Here is a 21089-nt window from a genome sequence, read left to right as displayed (position 1 = left end):
TTTGACTAGCCTCTCCTCATAGGTTAAATTCTCCAATCCCCTTATTAGCTTTGTGGCCCTTCTCTGAACTTTTTCTAGTTCTGCAATATCTTTTTCTAGTTCTGCAATATCTAGTGTCCCTTTAATACCTTAAAAAGTGTAGAGAAAGAAAATGGGAATACAATAAACAAAACCAATAAATGGCAGGCTTCAAATTATTATTTAAGTTGAATTATAGTGTAAAAATGCATGTTATTTTAAATCTAGAGATCCTGCAATGATTTGTGTTTAACCACCATTGGATTAAACACATAGATAAAGTACTGCTCTGGAACCACAGAGCACTGCTATTCCTGAGCAAAAAATGCTGCTTGCCCAATCAGCAGCACTAGGTGTGCAGCATGAATTAGAGCATGTCATTTTTCCACTGTAATTTCCTGTGTATTTTTTTCATGTCTAACCTATACTTTTTGTTGTTTTTTTCAGGTTCTGTTTATATCAGTGGATGTAACTTTAAAAGGCAACGAGAAAGTTATGTTCTATTTTGGGCTGAGGAGAAATGATTTGCCAAAAGTAGCAATTTATAACTCGGAAGATGAAAGCAAAAAAGTAATGAATACGGGCGATATAAATGCTAAACAGCTGACAGATTTCTGTTACAGATTCCTGTCTGGGGAAAACATGGTGAGTCATATGATAAAGGACAATGAATCATTTTGACAATCTTTTCGATATTACATCTAAGTGATGTGATTTGCAGTTACTCTCCTTCAGATACCTGCAGTGTAAACTAAGTTCTAAATGGGTAGCATCCATAATTAGAGGAGGTGCATGAAATATATTTAGGGTTAGATTACGAGTGGAGCGGTAGTTTGCGCCCATGTTAGAGCGTTAACACTGCTAGAAGGATTTTTTTTTGCACTCGACGTTTCACGCTCGCATTACGAGTTGAAAGTAAAAGGTTTGCGCTCTCGAGTTTGCAAAGTCGCGGTAACAAATAGACTTTAAGAAATTGCGAATGCAAAATCGCATTCCCTCATAGGGTCGGATTTAACAAGCAGAGGATGCTGCTGTCTCCGCCCGAAGTTTCCCGGCTCGCTGGAAACTAAAGATAAGAAGCAGCAGTCATAAAACCGCTGCTCCTTAATTTGTCCGCCACCTTTTATATGATCGGAAATATTGTCACCCCTTCTAGCGGACGCGAATGTGCAGGGGGCGGTATTGCACAAGCATTTCAGAAGAAATGCTTGTGCAATGTTAAATGTCGACAGCATATGCTGTCGGCATTTTGCAATGCCGGTCAGACATGATTCGCTTCAGCGAATTATGTCCGTCCGGCATATAATAAACCTACCCCATAGACTTAAATGGAGCTGGAAAAAAACTAAAACCCACAAGTCTCGCAAACACGATCTCGTTTATTTAAAAGCGCAACATAAGCAGATAATATTGCATATTCCAATGTTCTGCGCGTAGCAGAATATGTTGTATTTATTCTCAAATAGATATTTAAATATATATATAAATACAGTAAATACATAGTTAAACACATTTTTAGAAATGAATATAGCATAAATATGATTTTTCATGTTTTCATCTACTTGACTGCAAAGGGCTCCAATGCATATATATATATATGTATGTTTCTCTATGTTAAAGCCCTTTGCCTGCCTTTTTTTTCTTACACCTGAGACCTTATATCTTTGAGCCCTTATAACTTTTTTATTAGATGGTGTTATTTGAGTGTAACTGTACTTTTAAATGTATTTTTGATGTGTTTTGTGACACTTTTTTCTCAAGCCTAACAGTTAAACAGAGCTCTGAGATCACTGTAATCATTCTAGCGTAAATCGTGATTGCTGACATGCATTTGCATTTACTTTCAACTTGTAATACGAGCGGAATTTAACTTGAGCAGAAACGGCCTCGAAAACCCAATATCATTCGCGCGCACACGATAGTGCTCCACTCGTAATCCAACCCGAATTATCATTGTGAGAGCGGACATGATTCGATATTGCGGATCATGTCCCGTGCACATCGATAAATGCCGACAGCATAAGCTCTCGGCATTTATCATTGCACCAGCAGTTCTTGCAATGCCGCCCCCTGCAGATTCGCCCCTAGCAGGGGATGTCAATCAACCTGATCGTATTCGATCGGGTTAATTTTTGGCGATTTAGACTGCTGCTTGATAACTTGTGTTTGTGGTGCATCAAGCTCCATACGGAGCTTGATAAAGATGCCCCTTAGTGTTAAGTGTATCCTTTAAAGGGACATACTACTCATATGCTAAATCACTTGAAACTGATGCAGTATAACTGTAAAAAGCTGACAGGAAAATATCACCTGAGCATCTCTATGTAAAAAAGGAAGTTATTTTACCTCACAATCTCCTCAGCTCAGCAGAGTAAGTTCTGTGTAAAAAGTTATACTTCACCTGCTCCCAGCTGCAGGTAAAAAAAAAAAAAAAAGAAGAAATGAACAGCAGCCAATCATGAACTCTTACTGTGATCTCATGAGATTTGACTTAACTTCCTTTACCTGATTGGTGAAATAATATGAGAGTTCACGAGGCTCATCCTTTCAGCTGTCCTGGGACAGACATACTAAAATGTTGCTTAGAAATCCTTTACAATGGGAGGTGGCTACTGAGGAACTTTTGAGGTAAAATATCTTTCTTTTTTACATAGAGATGTTCAGGTGATATTTTCTAGTCAGCTTTTTACAGCTATGCTGCATCACTTTCAAGTGTTTAAACATTTGGGTATTATGGCCCTTTAACCTTATAATGATCTCATTTGTAAATATATATAAGAACTGCACAACCTATAGCTATGTGACTCCCACTGCTTTTTAACTTGCCATTACTTCCACTTTCCATACTACTATACTACCTATTTTTATTTCCAAAACCATGTACTCAACTGTTGTCTCAATTTTGGCTTTTTTCTTTTTGGTCTCATGTACACTTGGACTTGTCTGTACCTTTCTGTGTGTATGCAATTCTCTTTTACTTAAAGGGACAGTCTAGGCCAAAATAAACTTTCATGATTCAGATACAGCATGTAATTTTAAACAATTTTCCAATTTACTTTTATCACCAATTTTGCTTTGTTCTCTTGATTCTTAGTTGAAAGCTTAACCTAGGAGGTTCATATGCTAATTTCTTAGACCCACCTGAAGCCCACCTCTTTCAGATTGCATTTTAACAGTTTTTCACCACTAGAGGGTGTTAGTTCACGTATTTCATATAGATAACACTGTGCTTGTGCACGAGAAGTTATCTGGGAGCAGGCACTGATTGGCTAGACTGCAAGTCTGTCAAAAGAACTGAAAAAAGGGGCTGTTTGCAGAGGCTTAGATACAAGATAATCACAGAGGTTAAAAGTTTATTATTATAACTGTGTTGGTTATGCAAAACTGGGAAATGGGTAATAAAGGGATTATCTATCTTTTAAAACAATAAAAATTCTGGTGTAGACCGTCCCTTTAATTTGCTAGAAAAAAATATTAATTAAACTTTCGTGATTGCGATAGGGCACGTCATTTCCAATTTACTTTTATCATCAAATTTGCTTTGTTCTCTTGGTATTTTTTGTTGAAGCTAAACCTAGGTAGGCTCATAGGCTGTTCTCTAAGCCCTTGAAGGCCGCCTAATATATCAGTGCATTTTATTAGCTTTTCACACATAGACAGTGCTAGTCCAGGTGTGCCATATAGATAACATTGTGCTCACTCCTGTGGAGTTATTTAGTAGTCAGCATTAATTGCCTAAAATACAATTCTTTCAAAAGAACTGAGATAAGGGGCAGTCTGCAGAGGCTTAGATACAAGGGAATCACAGAGGTAATCCAATTTTTTTTATATCACTTAGTCCAAAGTTCCTGGAATATCAACTCTATTAGAATGTTTTGCATCATTTACAAACAGACATACCTTACCTTCCCCTGTAACCCTTTACTGATATCACTGATGATAAATATATTAAACAAAACAGGCCCCAGAACTACCCCCTTAGTAACAACAATAGTAACTGCCCCTCTACTAAATGCACTTAATTTACTAAGACACTCTGTTGTTTGTCTTTAAGCAAGCATTCTACCTAATTCCTAATTTTTTATTCTAAACCAAAGAGATACAGTTTATGAACTACAGTTTAAGTGTGGGAAGGTATCAAATGCTTTACTGAAATCTAGATATGCAACATCAACTGATCCACGCTGGTCTAATACTTTAGTTACATAATCAAAGAAGTAAATTAAATTAATCTGAAATGACATTATTTCCCCAAAGTAAAACATCCTGATTTTGGTCTTCTAAATTGTTTGTCTTTTTATAAGTCATAAATCTTTTTTTTAAGAGAATTTCCTTTAATTTTTCTTCTACTGAAGTTAAACTGACTGGCCTGTAGTTACCAGATTCTTCCCTACTGCCCTTTTTATGAAGAGGTACTCCATTCACTATTCTCCAATCCACACTTCCATTTTTCTCTCACTTTTAAAGGTTATATATATATATATATATATATATATATATATATATATATATATATATATATATATATATTCTCCCAGAACTCACAGAAAATACAAAGATTTTTACACTCAGCTGTTTCAACCGCCCTCTGCTAACTTACAACAGCCTGATTTGAAATATATCCTCTCCCAGAACTCACAGAAAATACAAAGATTTTTACACTCAGCTGTTTCAACTGCCCTCTGCTAACTTACAACAGGTAGCCTTCTGGAAAACAGCTTCCCTCCCACCCTACCCCTCACCCCACCCCAAGCTCATTTCCTCATTTATAGATAGTCTCCCACACATCTTTCACTCTCCTGAAATGACAAGTGCAAACACTGATCAGCACATCCTTCCATTCCCTTAAACCTATAGAATACACAGTACTTTTGTAATATTATGTTTCATATACCTTTAGTTCCCTTATGCAATTGTTACAGTAATTCTGTGTCTTATGTTTTTAACTGGTTCCCAATTTTGTAAAAATGCTCAATATATTCATATCCCTTTTTGCTACCCTTTGTCTCTATAACAAACTACACTATTCAATTACTCCTTATCCCTCTCCACCTGCACTGTTCATTAGCCCACCTCTCTTAAACTCACCTTACTTTTGTACTCATGAACTTTACCTATTCCTAAACACTCTCTCTCCCCCCTGCAGCTCATCTCAAAAGCAGTCTCACTACTGCAAATCTGTATCTCATCTCATGTCACTCTCCCTCTTGCTTCTACTTACTGCTGGTGACATCTCCCCTAATCCTGGTCCCCAACCACTGACAAGCCATGCACACCCATGTGTACCATCCTATAGATTCAGAAAACAAAACTCTGCACACCTTACTCACATTCCTCTTGCATCAAAAGCCGCTACCCCTTTCAATTGTGCACTCTGGAACTCTCGCTCTGTTTGCAACAAGCTCACTTCTATACATGACCTCATCATCTCCCACTCCCTCAACCTTCTGGCCCTAACAGAAACCTGGCTCTTTCCCCTAGACACAGCATCCACTGCTGCTCTGTCACATTGGGGTCTCCACTTCAGCCACACTCCTAGGTCTGGTAATAGACAAGGAGGTGGTGTAGGTATTTTACTTTCCTCTCGTTGCACCTTTCAACAAATACATCCCATCTCTTCCCTCACTTTTCCCTCATTCGAAACCCACATGATTCGCTTATTCTCCCCTCTCTCTGTACATGTTGCAGTCATTTACCGACCCCCTGGCTCCTCAACTCAATTTCTAGATCACTTGGCTGCCTTATTTCCTTTCCTCAGACACCCCTGCCCTCATTCTTGGCGACCTCAACATCCCCCTTAACAATCCCACTGCCTCATCTGCTAAACAACTTCTGCAACTCACTTCCTCTTTCAGTCTGTCACAATGGACTGATTCTCCCACTCACAAAGACGGTCACTCTCTTGATCTGATCTTTAGCTCTCTCAAACTTCTCAAACTCCCCTTTTCCTCTTTCTGATCACCATCTCCTTACTTGCATCATATCATCCCTTCCTACAACTCTCCCTCCTTCTACTCCTCACACCAAACTTCACAGAAGCATTATGTCTTTAGATCAGCAACAACTTGCTTATTCCCTTAAACCACTCCTCTCATACTTCTCCTCCTTTTCCTGCCCTGAACAATCTATCTGCCACTATAAATCCACCATTATATCCATCCTTGACAATCTCGCCCCTCTTACCATTGCTCGGAAATCACACACTCATCCTCAGCCCTGGCATACTCTTCTGACATGGTACCTACGCAGATGTTGCCATACTGCTGAACGGCACTGGAGAAAATCACGGAGTTCAGCTAATTTTCTTCATTACAAATTCATCTTGAACTTCTACTATTCTGCCCTTAATCTCCACAAGCAACACTACTTCTCTACTCTTATCTCTAATCTTTCTTCAAACCCAAAACGTCTGTTCTCCACTTTCAATACTCTCCTCCGCCCTCCCCACTTCCTAATACAACTTCTCTGTCAGCTCAAGACTTTGCCAGTCACTTCATTAACAAAATTGACTCCATCAGAAATGGAATCAGCTCTCAACATAATTCCATTCTCTCTCCCCCTCAAATGCTCTCACTCAACCACAACCCTCATAACCTGAAACTTAGTTCATTCTCCCCTGTTACTGAGGAAGAAGTTTCAGCACCTAAACTGCACTCTCACCTCACTACCTGTCCCCTTGACCCTATCCCCTCACAGCTACTCCCCTCCCTCTCTGCTACCCTTACCCCTATATTAACACACATTTTCAACCTCTCCCTCAGCACTGGTATATTTCCCTCATCGATGAAACATGCACTGGTCACACCTATCCTCAAAAAACCTTCCCTTGAACCTACCTCCCCATCCAACTACTGCCCTATTTCCCTCCTCCCTCTTGCCTCAAAGCTTCTCAAAAACTAGTATATGCACGCCTATCCCATTTCCTTACATTAAACTCCCTTCTTGACCCGCTGCAATCTGGATTTCGTCCCTATCACTCCACAGAGACAGCTATTGTTAAGGTCACCAATGACCTACTTACAGCAAAATCAAAAGACCACTTCTCTCTGCTTATCCTCCTTGATCTGTCCGCAGCCTTTGACACTGTCGACCACCCTCTTTTGCTCCAAACCTTCCAATCCTTCGGCATCTGTGACACAGCCCTTTCGTGGCTTTCTTCCTACCTGTCAAACCATACCTTTAGTGTAGCCTTCTCTGGGGCCTCCTCTGCCCCGTCACCACTTTCTGTCGGAGTAACGCAAGGCTCTGTCCTCGGTCCCCTTCTCTTCTCAATCTATACGTCATCACTAGGTTCCCTAATTAAGTCCCACGGTTTCCAATATCATTTGTATGCCGATGACACCCAAATCTACTTCTCTGCACCAGACCTATCTCCTTCCTTGCTAACCCGTGTCACTAACTGTCTTTCTCACATCTCTTCCTGGATGTCCTCTCACTGCCTCAAGCTAAATCTCTCCAAAACTGAGCTCCTCATTTCCCCCCTTCTTTCAAAATCTCCACTCCCAATATCTCTATAACTGTCGACAACTTCATCATTACCCGTACCCCGCATGCCCGATGTCTCGGGGTCACATTTGACTCAGATCTTTCCTTCACTCCTCACATTCAGTCCTTGGCTAAAGCTTGCCGCTTCCACCTTAAAAACATCTCCAAAATTAGACACTTCCTTACACAAGACACAACTAAGATTTTAATCCACTCTCTCATTCTTTCCCGCCTTGATTACTGCAACTCTGTCCTCTCTGGTCTCCCCACCTGCCACCTAGCTCCTTTACAATCCATTCTCACGCTGACATACAAAGCCCTCAACTGCACTGCTCCCCCCTATATCTCAGACCTTGTCTCCAGATACTCTCCCTCCCGTCCCCTTCGCTCTGCTCATGACCTCCTACTTTCCTCCTCTCTGGTTACCTCATCGCACTCCCGTTTATAGGACTTCTCCAGACTGGCTCCCATCTTGTGGAACTCTCTGCCTCGCCCCACAAAACTCTCCCCTAGTTTTGAAAGCTTCAAGCGCTCCCTAAAGACTCTACTGTTCAAGGATGCATACAACCTATGCTAACCTCACTTTATACCAGTTCCACTCCTCCATTGCTATCCCCTGTACCCCCTTAAGTCCAGCTGTTTGTAGATCAACTTCTTAAGAGCTGATTACAACAGTGCAACTCTTGGCAGGGCCCTCTACCCATTTGATCCCTTTAATTGTTTTGTTGTACTACCCTCTGTTTACAGTGCTGCTGAATCTGTTGGCGCTCTACAAATAACCGATAATAATAATAATAATAATAAGGTAAAGGAAGTTACATACGACAATAAAGACAGTTATTATAAACATAACACCACCTTTCCATCTTGAAAAATAAGAACATAGAAAAATAAAAACATGTGATGGCTATCTTATTACATAAACATTATTATAGTAATAATTTGTGGAATTCTCTGTATACTGGAGGTGATGTTGCTTCATTCCAGGGGTCTTTATTGCAGATGTGTAATTCATTCTAACAGACTCTCTGGCACCTGATCTTGACTCCTTATCTTCCATCAAAAGAACAAATTGAAAATCTTTGTAAGGGGTTGTATTTGTTTAACTGTTTTACAAATCTTTGGCATGCATATGAACTGGGATAATGAGATAGGCTCTGTATAAAGGTGTGTGGGGTTCAAAAAGTATATATACTGATTTCACAACATAGGCACAGGTTGAGTTTGTGGGATCTGATGTAAAAATGTCTTAGGATATCTTTCAGTTACATCGCTTGACTCTCCAGCAAGTAATGTCTTTGTAAAGACTGCCCTGGCTGTACTCTCACAGACTGCTGCTGAACCTGCCAGGCCACTGCTGGTGCCCACTATATTGGCAGAAAGAGAGCATTCAGATATCCTAAAGGTTGCTTGTCAGTCAGACAAGTTAGTAGATAAGGACCAGAGGACACGGTTGGCACTGCTAATCAGAACGTCTGCAGGACGTTTCTAGTTTTTGGTGATGTGGGACCTTAGGAGTTTGTCACACAATACAACAATAACTACTGTCTACAGAGACTTTTTGTCATTCCCATATTTGTTTTTTTCTGCTCTACACTGTGTGCACAATTATTAGTGAGTATTTTGACCAAATCATCATTTTATGCATATTGCCCAACTCCAAGCTGTATAAACTTGAATGCTTATTGGATTAAAGCATATCAGATGATGTGTGTTTGTGTAATGAGGGAGGATGGGGCCTTATGAGATCAACACCCTATATCAAGGCGTGCATAATTATTAGGCAGTTTCTTTTCCTCAGGCAAAATGGGTCAAAAAAGGATTTAACTGACTGAAAAGTCAAAAATTGTAAAAAAGTATTTCAGAGGGATGCAGCTTGAAATTGCTAAGATATTGGGGGGTGATCACAGAACCATAAATGTTTTGTTGCAAATAGTAAACAGGATCGCAAAAAAAACGTGTTGAGAAAAAAAGATGCAAATTAACTGCCAAAGATTTTAGAAGAATAAAATGTGAAGTTTCCAAGAACCCATTATCCTCCCGTGCTGTCATATTCCAGAACTGCAACCTACCTGGAGTGCCCAGAAGTACAAAGTGTGCAGTGCTCAGAGACATGGCCAATGCAAAGAAGGCTGAAACCCGACCACCACTGAACAAGACACATAAGTTGAAACGCCAAGGCTGGGCCAAGAAATATCTGAAGACTAATATTTCAAAGGTTTTATGGACTGATGAGATGAGAGTGACTCTTGACTCACCAGATGAATGAGCCCGTGGCTTGATCAGTAATGGGCACAGAGCTCCACTTCGACTCAGACACCAGCAAGGTGGAGGTGGGGTACTGGTATGGGCTGGTATTATTAAAGATGGGCTAGTTTGCCCTTTTCGGGTTGAAGATGGAATCAAAATCAACTCCCAAACCTACTGCCATTTTGTAGAAGACACTTTCTTCAAGTAGTGGTGCAGGAAAAAAGTATGCATCTTTCAAGAAGACCATGATATTTATGCAGGACAATGCTCCATCGCATGCATCGAAGTACTCCATTGTGTGGCTAGCCTGTAAAGGCCTTAAAGATGAAAGAATAATGACATGCCCCCTTCCTTACTTGACCTTAACCATATTGAGAATTGTGGGCCCTTCTTAATGGGGAAATTTACTGATAGACTCCATAAATGAAATGGACTGTTATTGAAAAGAAGGGTGGCTATATTGGTCACTGAATTTTTTTTTTTTTTGAAAGGTCACAAATGTTTATTTTTTTAATTTTGAGTTATTTGTTTATTATTCTCACTTTAACAGATGGAAATAAACAAGTGAGATGGGAATTTTTTTGTTTTTCAAATAATTTTGCACACTAATAGTTGCCCAATAATTGTGCATACATAGATATTGTCCTAAGAAAGTCAAAACCTCACTGTTACTTAAATATTCAGGTTTGATGTTTATTAACATTTTGGATTGACAGAGAGCACTGTAGTTGTTCAATAATGAAATCAATCCTCAAAAATACAACTTGCACATAATTGTGTACTAATATAACAATTGTGTCTTCTACCTTTGATGGACAATAATGTGATGAATGTCAATGGTTGTCAGGTACTTACCTTAACTAGCTCCAGTGATGGGCTCCTGCTTCACTGTACCTCCACGTGGAATGACAAAGCCTGTCTTCTGCAGTGGCTGCTGCTTTCCCTAGGCATGAGTTCATCTTGAGCCTGCCTGTGACCTGCTATTCGGCTCACCTTGTATCCTGTGTTGCAAACCTACCTTGTACCTACCTTAATTTCTTATTGCAACTTACCTGAATCCTGCTGTGCCAGCTGCACTTACCTGGTATCCAGTACCAGCCTTACCATCTGTACCTGCTGAGTTTCCTGTGCCTGCTGAGCCTCCTGTACCTTCTGTAACAGTGGCAACTTACCTAAATCCTGCTGTACCTGTTATACTGCACCAGCTTCTCCACCTGTACCTGCTGGGTTACCTGAATGCTGCTGTACCAACTGAAGCTGACTGGTAATCTGTGTTGCCTTCATCGGCTGCATTGCCAGTGCTCTCCTGTTGCTATCTCCTCCTCCTTGTTGCTGGACTGATCTCCTGGTACCTGACATCGGCCTATTCTTGGTTTCAGTTTATCTAGTTTTATTAAAGCTTTTAAATTATTTTGTCTTCCTTTGTGTTTATTCCTGTACTTGAGTTCCACCCACCTAAAACCTCACAAGGGTCTAGATTGATGGATTCCCATTAGCCTGCTGAGAGGCGCCATTGTTAAAGGGGGATAATGTTCAAAAGTTATAGAGTCTTGTTTCACCTATCTTTTCTAGCTCTTTATTGGCAGCCGTTCCTTCCATTAGCGTGTATAGTTGTGTCAGTAATAGTGTCATGTGCCCCAATAATATCTCACACAGCAAAGGAGAAAAGCTAGCAATGCTGTAAAATAATATTCCCATATATGTATCAGGGTCTCACTGCTGAGATTAAGAGGCGTATCTTGCACCTGGACGTGGGCATTCTGGGACATTCTAGAGGCTTGATAAGGGTTTTTCCCCTAAACTTATTTCAAGCACTATGGAATGGTGTAAATATCTATTTTTCATATTACTTTGGGCTCACCTTAAAGGGCCATGAAAACCAAATTTTTTCTTTAATGATTCAGATAGAGAAAATAATTTTTAACTACATTCCAATTTACTTCTATTATCTAATTTGCTCCATTATTTAGATATTCTTTGTTGAACAAATAGCAACGCACATGGGTGAGCCAATCACACGTGGTATCTATGGGCAGCCACCAATCATCAGCTACTGAGCATATTTAGATATGCTTTCCAACAAAGGATAGCAAGAGATTGAAGCAAATTAGATAATAGAAGTAAATTGGAATGTTCTTTCTAAATCATGAAAGAAAAAAATTGAGTTTAGTGTCCCTTTAAGAGTAAGAAGGGGAAGCCAGGCTTGGATTCCTTGCTCACACGCTCTAAAGAGATGCAACTGCACCTCACTAGCAAGGTCCAGACAGGATGAAATGTATGTCTGGTGTGCATTGCTTTCTTTTGTTCAGTAGAGAATTGGCTGGTGTTTTTGGGATTGAGTCTCTTTTTGGCACAATGAGATTGTAATACTACAGGCCATTTCTCCTCAAGGCATAGTAAGCTAAAAAAAGACTGTACCTGAGTGACATTGACCTGTTGAACGAGCAAGACGTTTTTGAGCTGTTCATTCTCGGTTGAGTGCAACTTTCTATTTTTTTTTTTCTATGGGTGATCCAGAACCATATTTTATGTACTTATGTTTGTTATTTCTCATAACAAGATTTTAATCACCCACATCTGCTTGGATTTACTTCTTTAACTTTCATCTCCAGCAGGTGTGTGCAGAGACGTATATTTATATAAATGTTCTCTATTTTCAGTTTTTTTTTTGTTTTTCTTTTTTTAAAGAACACATTTTTCTAATTTGTGTTAAAAGATTCCGGTAAACCATAAGAATTTACCCTTTTTTAAATTACAATTCTTGTTTAGGCTCATGGAACACTGCCTATGAAAATATACGTTAAATCGGATTTATTTCACAATAAAACTTTCTTTTAAGCTGGTTCTATATGTACATATAGTTTAGTGTATATTGATATGATTTTAGCATGTTTATAAAATATATATATTTTTATCTATACTCTTTATTTTAACCTACGTCTCTATATAACCTGTATCATCATACGTATATTTTCTCACTTCTATCCCTGGTAAAGAAAATATATAATCCTCTGTTTTTTATTCAGTTACATCTGTAGTCCCACCAGATTTAAGTTATCCTGATAATATAGTTTTGCTCTTCCATGGCTTAGGGCTAGATTATAACTGTAGCCAAAAATAGTATCACTATTGTGAGATAACAAAGCTATAGTTAAATCAATAGTACTTATCTATGCGCTCCTTTTACAAGTTGAAAGTAATAGTGCATCCTAGACTTTCCCTCAAGTGCCAATATAACATCTGGATGTCGGAAAGTGCATATGCGCTAAATATCTGACTTCTATGGGTGTATGCTGAAATATTCGTCGCCTATTGACTTGTATAACAAGCCTGGTGTTCCTTTAATTAAAAGGACATTAAACACTAAGTAGATGTTAGGTAGAATTATGCATTCAAAGAAAAGATTAGTTTGAGAATAACATGTAGATGTATTTTTTAAAGTTTCATTAGCTGTTTAAATATTGACAAAATAAGTGGAAAGTTGTATTGTTTATAAAACAATGGGAGCTGCCATGTTGTAACTTGTGTTACCTTCTCTGCTGTGGCCAATTAGGGGCAGTTATAAATAGGTCACTAGAGTGTGCAGCCAATGGTTGTGCTGGATTTAACAGTGTTCTGCACTTCCATTTCTAAAAGGAACTGAAAAGCTCACAATTTCAGAATGGCAATGCAGGAAAAGTGGACAGAATAAATAATTAAAGTATATTGCAGAGGTTTTTTTATATATATGATTTTTCATTTGATATTACCATCCCAAAGTGTTTAATGAGATTTAACACTGATAAATGTAAAATTATACATTTTGAAAGATAAAAATAAGCACTCTACCTAATTAGAGGAAAACATATTCAGGAGTTTTTGTAAACAAAAGGTAAATATTAGTTTGGTAAATAAAATATTAGCATGTTTAAAAAAGTGTCATGGGTACAATCGAAGAAAGCATAATCCTCCCCTATACAAATCATCTTGAGTACTAAGTAGATTTTTGGGGACCAATGATTTAATAGGACACTGCAGAACTAGAGACAGTTCATAGAAGCACCACAAGTGTAATAAGGAGATTGAAGAGTTTAAATGGATACTCCAGAATTTGTATTGTTTCAGATAAATTTAGCAGTATGTCTAGTTCCCCTTATAAAAAGTTAGCTTTGTCATGAATGGTCCTTTACTGGACTATGCAACTTTAAATGCAGAACTAATACAAATCATGTTCACTCTTTGAGGCCCATTTATCAAGCTCCAAATGGAGCTTGATGCCCCGTGTTTCCAGCGAGCCTGCAGGCTCACCAGAAACAGAAGTTTTGAAGCAGAGGTCTAAAGACCACTGCTCCATAACCTGTCCACCTGCTCTGAGGCTGCGGACAGAAATCAACCTGATCGAATATGATAGGGTTTATTGACACCCCTTGCTAGCGGCCCGCAAATCTGCAGGGGGCGGCATTGCACCAGCAGTTCACAGCGTCTGCTGTCTGCATTTATCGATGTGCAGCAGACATGATACGCTACATTGTATCATGTCCGATCGCACATTAAAAAATTGACCCCATAATCCCTTTATTACCCATTCCCCACTTTTGCATAACCAACACAGTTTATTAATATACTTTTTTACCACTGTTATTACCCTGTATCTAAGCCTCTGGAGACTGCCCCTTTCTTTTGAGAGACATGCATTTTAGCCAGTCAGTGCCATCTCATAAGTAACTCCCCAGACATGAGCACAATGCTATCTTTATGGCACACATAAACTAACTCCCTCTAGCTGTGAAAAACTGTCAATGCATTCAGATAAGAGTCAGCTTTCACAAGATAAGAAATTAGCATATGAGCTTACCTAGGTTTAGCTTTCAACAAAGAATACCAAGAGAACAAAGCACATTTGATGATAAAAGTAAATTGGAAAGTTGTTTAAAAATGCAAGCCCTATTTGAATCATGAAAGTTTAAGTTTCACTAGGCTGTCCCTTTAACAAATAAAACAGCAATGCAATAGCACATGAGAGATGATATGATCATTTTATATACTTTTTTTATAGCCCATACAGAGGGGATATGATGATTTTTTTATTATTGTGTGCACATCCCATATAGAGACTTAGGCCTCTAGTTATCAACGTGTCTACCTCAAATACGCTGGAATTCCGCAGTGTATTTGAGGCGAGGCTGATTCGCCTTAGTAATCAAGCCCTAGATACTGGCAAAAGTAGAATTTAGTGACGTAAGCTTCGATCTGCCGGACTCAGTCCGACACAGATCGATTCTTACGTCACTACAGATGTTCCGCACACAAGTTCGGCACAATCTGACTACTTTTGCTAGTTATCAAAAAACTAGCAGGTACGCTCGGCACTTTTCCGGCCCAGCGTACCTGGTTTTCAAACCGCCGCCCTGGAGGCGGCGGATCCCATAGGAATCAATGGGAGTCTGACCATAGCGAAAGCTCATGTTCGCTGCTGCCCGATATCCCATTGATTCCTATGGGAGCTGTCTACACCTAACACCCTAACATGTACCCCGAGTCTAAACACCCCTAATCTGTCCCCTCTACACCGCCGCAACTAAATAAATGTATTACCCCCTAAACCGCCGCTCCCGGACCCCACCGCAAGCTATACTAAATATGTTAACCCCTAAACCGCCGCTCCCGGTGCCCGCCGCAACTATAATATATGTATTAACCCCTAAACCGCCGCTCCCGGTGCCCGCCGCAACTTTAATATATGTATTAACCCCTAAACGGCAGCTCCCGGTGCCCGTCGCAACTATAATGTATGTATTAACCCCTAAACCGCCTCTCCCGGACCCCGCCGCCACCTACATTATACCTATTAACCCCTATTCTGCCCCCCTACACCGCCGCCACTATAATAAAGTTATTACTCCCTAAACCGCCGCTCCCGGAGCCCACCGCCACCTACATAATACCTATTAACCCCTATCCTGCCCCCCCTATACCATCGCCAACTATAATAAAGTTATTAACCCCTATCCTGCGGATCCCGGACTTTGCCGCAACTAAATAAATAGTTTAACCCCTAAACCGCCGCTCTCGGACCCCGCCGCAACCTATATTAAACTTATTAACCCCTAATCTGCCCCCCCTACACCGTCACCACCTATAATACATTTATTAACCCCTATCCTGCCCCCCTACACCGCCGCCACTGTAATAAAATTATTAACCCCTAAACCTAAGTCTAACACTAACCCTAACACCCCCCCTAACAAATATTAATTAAATAAATCTAAATAATATTTCTCTTATTAACTAAATTAATCCTATTTAAAACTTAATACTTACCTTTAAAATAAACCCTAATATAGCTACAATATAAATAATAATTATATTGTAGCTATCTTAGGATCTATTTTTATTTTACAGGCATCTTTCAATTTATTTTAACTAGGTACAATAGCTATTAAATAGTTATTAACTATTTAATAGCTACCTAGCTAAAATAAAGAGAAATTTACCTGTAAAATAAAAACTAACCTAAGTTACAATTACACCTAACACTACACTATACTTTAATAAATTATTCCTATTTAAAACTAAATACTTACCTGTAAAATAAACCCTAAGATAGCTACAATATAATTAATAATTACATTGTAGCTATTTTAGGATTTATATTTATTTTTCAGGTAATTTTGTATTTATTTTAGCTAGTTAGAATAATTTTTTTTTTTTTTTTTAAATTCTTTTTATTGAAGAGAATAGGAGATCAGAGACAGTTACAATTTGTCCATAGGTATACAGATAACATATCAGGTGTAATATCTCAATGCTGACACCTTCAACATGGATTTAACTTAACAGCGCCACTTCAGATCATTTATATCTTACCATTGACCAGAATATTTTATTTTGATAGTCATCCGAGTTCTGTTGTTCCCTTTTCCCCTAACATTTCTCCTGTTTTTACTTTTTTTTAAACAATTATAACTTATCATATTACATTACATCAAAACAAAAAGTAACCTCACCCGGGGGTGATTCCTGAGGTGCTGTGGGATCCGGTGGGACCCTCCCATATCAGGGTGGGAAAGAAAAAGAGAAAAAAAAAAAAAAAAAACACAGCACTCCAATGGTCCTCTCCCCTCCCCTCCCCCCCAACCACGGGGTTTAACCCGATTCTCCATTTTTCAGTCTATAGAATTTGTGAAATTAGGATCTCACCCTGTCTGTCATCTACTACTGGTACATCGGTATCATAGAGTGCTGTCCATTCACCTCTCAAGGACGCCTCTAAAAGAATCTCCGTATGAGAAAATGTGCCTAGCACCTGTCTTTGTATTGTGGGAGTCTGTTTTTCCAAAAAAGGTCCCCATTTGGTCAAGAAGGGTCTTAATCTATGGGCAGTGTCCAGCCTGACATCAAATTGTTCAATGAATAGATGTTTGAATAATTTGCGTTTGAATTGTCCTATAGTCGGCGGCTTCCTATCTGTCCATAAGCATAGTATACAATTTCTGGCAATCAGCATCGTCAGTGTCAACATTGGGTGATATTTGTGAGGAGTGTCGTGCCATCTAAAAAAGCATATCTGTTCTAGCTGTAGGGTGATTGAAGCGGCTATGACGCCTTTGAGCCAGTGTTGAAGTCTCGCCCAAAACTGTCTCACCAAGGGGCAGTGAAAGAAGTAATGTGGGACATCAGGGGCCGCAGCTCCACACTTGCCACACTTGTTTGGGAGTTGTGGATTCCATTTGGATATCCTATTAGGAGTAATGTAATCAAAGTGCAACATTCTCACCTGAGACTCACGCAAGGGCATGCTCAGTGTTGCCTTTTTAGTGAGCTCTAGACTTTTCTGGATGTCTACGTTGGTGATATCCTCTCCCCCCCTCGATTTCCATTTGTCTAGAGTGATTTTTTGACATTTAGTTGATGACTTATGCATCAGTGTCTTGTATATACTAGACAACGAGAAGTTCCCCACCTTGAATGAAGTTTGCGAAATGGCAAACAACGGAGTACTCCAGAAGTCTGGGTCTTTTTGTTTAAGATCATCAACATAATGGCGTATTTGGAGATACGCATAGAATTGCGTGTTAGGGATATCATATCTCATGCTCAGGTCCGTAAAGGTCTTAACCGTATGTGTCAAGGGGTCTAGTAAGTCTCCGATTGTTTTTATTCCCTTGTCCCTCCAGTGGCGGAAGGGCGCCGAGTCAGTGCCAGCTGGGAAGTCGAGGTTGCCCACAATGGGCAGTAATTTAGCGGATGGGGACCGTGGACCCAAGTATCTATGAGCCATACGCCAGGCAGCCAATGGTCCTCTATAGAGGATAGATGCTTTGATGTGCGGGGGGGTGTCTGCCACCTTTAAATGTGGCAGATACGCAAGATCTATAGGTTTCAGTGTAGCGTTTTCTAGTTCTATATCGCAGAAGTGAGAGGTACCCAATTGCCAGTCAAGGACCAGTCTGATCAAGGCCGCCCAGTTATAGATTCTAAAGTTTGGGAGACCTAGGCCCCCATAGGCGAACGGTTGCTGCAGATGCGCCGCAGCTATGCGAGGTTTACCACCTCTCCACACAAATTTTTTGACCGCTGTGTTCAAAGAGCTCAGGTCTTTCTTCTTCAATAAGAAGGGCAACATAAGCATGGGGTATAGTAGCCTCGGTAATGTGACCATTTTGACAAGGCTGATTCGCCCCGTGACCGACAAGGGCAGTGAGCTCCACTGCTGTAACTGTTTACACAGGTTGGCACATTGGCTTGAAAGATTCAAGTCATATAGCTTGAAGGGGTTTCTATGCAGTTGGATGCCTAAGTAAGTTAGTCCATTTCCAACTTCAGTAAAGGGGTATGTTCCTTTGCTAGCTGAATGCTTATTCAGCCACAGTATCTCCGATTTTCCAGTATTGACTTTGTAGCCGGAAAAGCTTCCAATGTTTTGAATGATCTTAAGGATAATAGGGACATGCTCTGCAGGATCCTCAACAAATAGCAGCATGTCATCAGCATAGAGGGCTAGTTGTTGCGCTCTGCCATGTACTTTGATGCCCGGGAAGGTCTGTCGGAGTTTAATAGCCAATGGCTCCAGCGCCAGGTCGAAGAGCAGAGGGGACAAGGGACATCCCTGTCTCGTGCCTCGCTGCAGAACAATGTCTGGGGAGAACATACCATTTGTCAGAACTCTGGCTATTGGTCTCGAGTATATGTTCCGGATAGTCTGCGCAAATTTTCCTAGTGTTGTAGCTATATTAGGTTGTAGTAGTCGATAAAATTCAACAGGTAAGCCGTCCGGGCCCGGTGCTTTACCCAGGGCCATGCTTTGTATGGCTCTATCAACTTCCTCCGCCGTGATGGGAGAGTTTAGTTGATCAGTCTGATCTTGGCTAAGCCTTGGCAGATTCACAGAGGACCAGAAAGAATTCTTCACCTCTGGGGAGCATTCCGGCTGCTTTGTGTATAGCTCGGCATAATACTCTGCAAACCCCCTGGCAATATCCACGGGCGTTGTGAGTACCCTCCCTTTATGTTTCAATGAGGCAACATCCTTTTTTGCTGTGTGCCCCTTGGTTAAAGAGGCCAACAGTTTCCCTGATCGATTTCCAAATCTGTAAAATTTAGATGCCGTTTTGATCAACCCTGTCGCTGCCTGCTGGGATATGAACGTATCTAGGTTTTCTTTCGCGGTGACATACTCATCATACCGTTCCCTGTTTCTGTTATTGCAATAACTACCTTAGGCCTTCACCAGGTTTTTTTCCAACGTAACATAATGAAGCTGAGTTTTCCGCCGGAGGTCCGCCAGGTACGAGATAATGTTGCCTGCCAACACTACCTTAGCTGTCTCCCACATAAGCTGAGGATTAGCAACGTGAGCTAAATTGTCAGTGTAGAAATCATTCCAGGCATGTGTTAGGAACTGTTTGAAAGGCATTGAATTAATTAAGTAGCTTGGGAATCTCAAAGTGTTTCTGTTGGCAGGGCATCTGCGGATTTGGAGCGTAAGCTCAACCGGCGCATGGTCAGATATTAGAATATCATGTATCTTGGCTTGTTGAACCAGCGAAACAACCGATTCAGAGATCATGAAGAGGTCTATCTTTGATAAGGATGCCTTGGCCTTGGAAATACAAGAGTAATCTCTACCCTCTGGGTGGCGTAGTCGCCATATGTCGCATAACCCTAGCTCTTTTTCTAGATTAGAAAAATTTTTCCTCTCAAATCATCCCAGATATTTAGGCCGATTATTTTCGGACGGGAGTCCCGGAGCTCGCATTCTGTCACACATTTGGTCAGGTGCAAGATTAAAGTCCCCCCCCAGTATGAGCTTTGTATCTAGGTATGGTGTAAGTATTCTAGTGAGCTGAGTCCAGAAGCCTGCACTTTTTTGATTGGGGGCATACAAGTTGCACAAAGTGTAGAGCTGCTTGTCCAGTTTAATTTGAACTATGAGGTAGCGACCCTCTGGGTCCTTGTGAGTTTTAAGAATTTCTGTGTCAGACTTTTTCCCAAAGAGAATGATCAGTCCTCTACTAGAGCTAGTGTGCGAAACAAATGCTACTCTACCCACCCAATCTGTTTTTAGCTTCTCGTGTTCAGAGTCAGTCAGGTGTGTCTCCTGTAAGAGAGCCACATCAGTGTGTAGCCTACGAAGATGTGTGAGTATAGCTTTTCTCTTGATGGGTGAGTGGATTCCACCCACATTCCAAGAAACAAATTTAGCTATCATTTAAGCTTCTCTTCCGAACCATGCACAGTTGGGTTGGCAAAATAAAGGGGGGAAGGGGAGGTAGGTCCAGGAGAGAAGGAGGAGGAGGAGAAAAAAAATAAATAAATATATATATAAATATAAAAAAAAGAAAAATTTCCAGTTTCCCTTTCTGAAACCAGCCTCTGTTCCTTCAATAGGGAGGGTTCCTTGTCTACGTTCAACCATTGGTGTATTAATTCCATCCATATGTTGAAAGAGAAAAGAAAAAATATCTTAAAAGAGTGTTGATGCAATGCATCAAATGTCCAATGGTCTTTAGTATCGGGTTGGGCCCCCACAGGCTTCCACCGAGTCAGGGGCAAGGTATTTCTGTGTTTTGTGAGAGGAAAAAAAAAAAATTCAGATTAAGAAAAAAAGATATACAGCCTCCAGGGACTGTAGCCCACCATTTCCCACAGCAAATTGAGTTGCTAAAAATAGCAGCATATGAACAAAGCAACAACAAGAAATAAATAGAACAAATTTTCAATCCTGGTGAACATTCCCCACAACAATTAGAATTATTAGAACTTGTATTACATGCAAGGAACATAGGAGAGGTTTTCAGCCTTGGTGAACATAGGGTGATATATATGATAGCGGGATGTCCGAACCGTCCCATCTT

General features: G+C 40.2%; 1 protein-coding gene across 1 annotated transcript in view; it reads left to right on the top strand.

Moving 5' to 3' along the window:
* The window catches only part of ERP27 (endoplasmic reticulum protein 27), a 128791-nt gene that overhangs the window by 92939 nt on the left and 14763 nt on the right, over window positions 1-21089 (top strand). Inside the window, exon 6 of the mRNA XM_053689003.1 lies at window positions 466-663. Coding sequence (XP_053544978.1) covers window positions 466-663 — 198 coding nt within the window. The remainder of the gene's footprint in view (window positions 1-465; window positions 664-21089) is intronic.

Source organism: Bombina bombina, chromosome 7 (assembly GCF_027579735.1).
Source record: "Bombina bombina isolate aBomBom1 chromosome 7, aBomBom1.pri, whole genome shotgun sequence".
Classification (NCBI taxonomy): Eukaryota; Metazoa; Chordata; class Amphibia; order Anura; family Bombinatoridae; genus Bombina; species Bombina bombina.
This window is presented reverse-complemented; position numbering and strand designations above follow the sequence as displayed.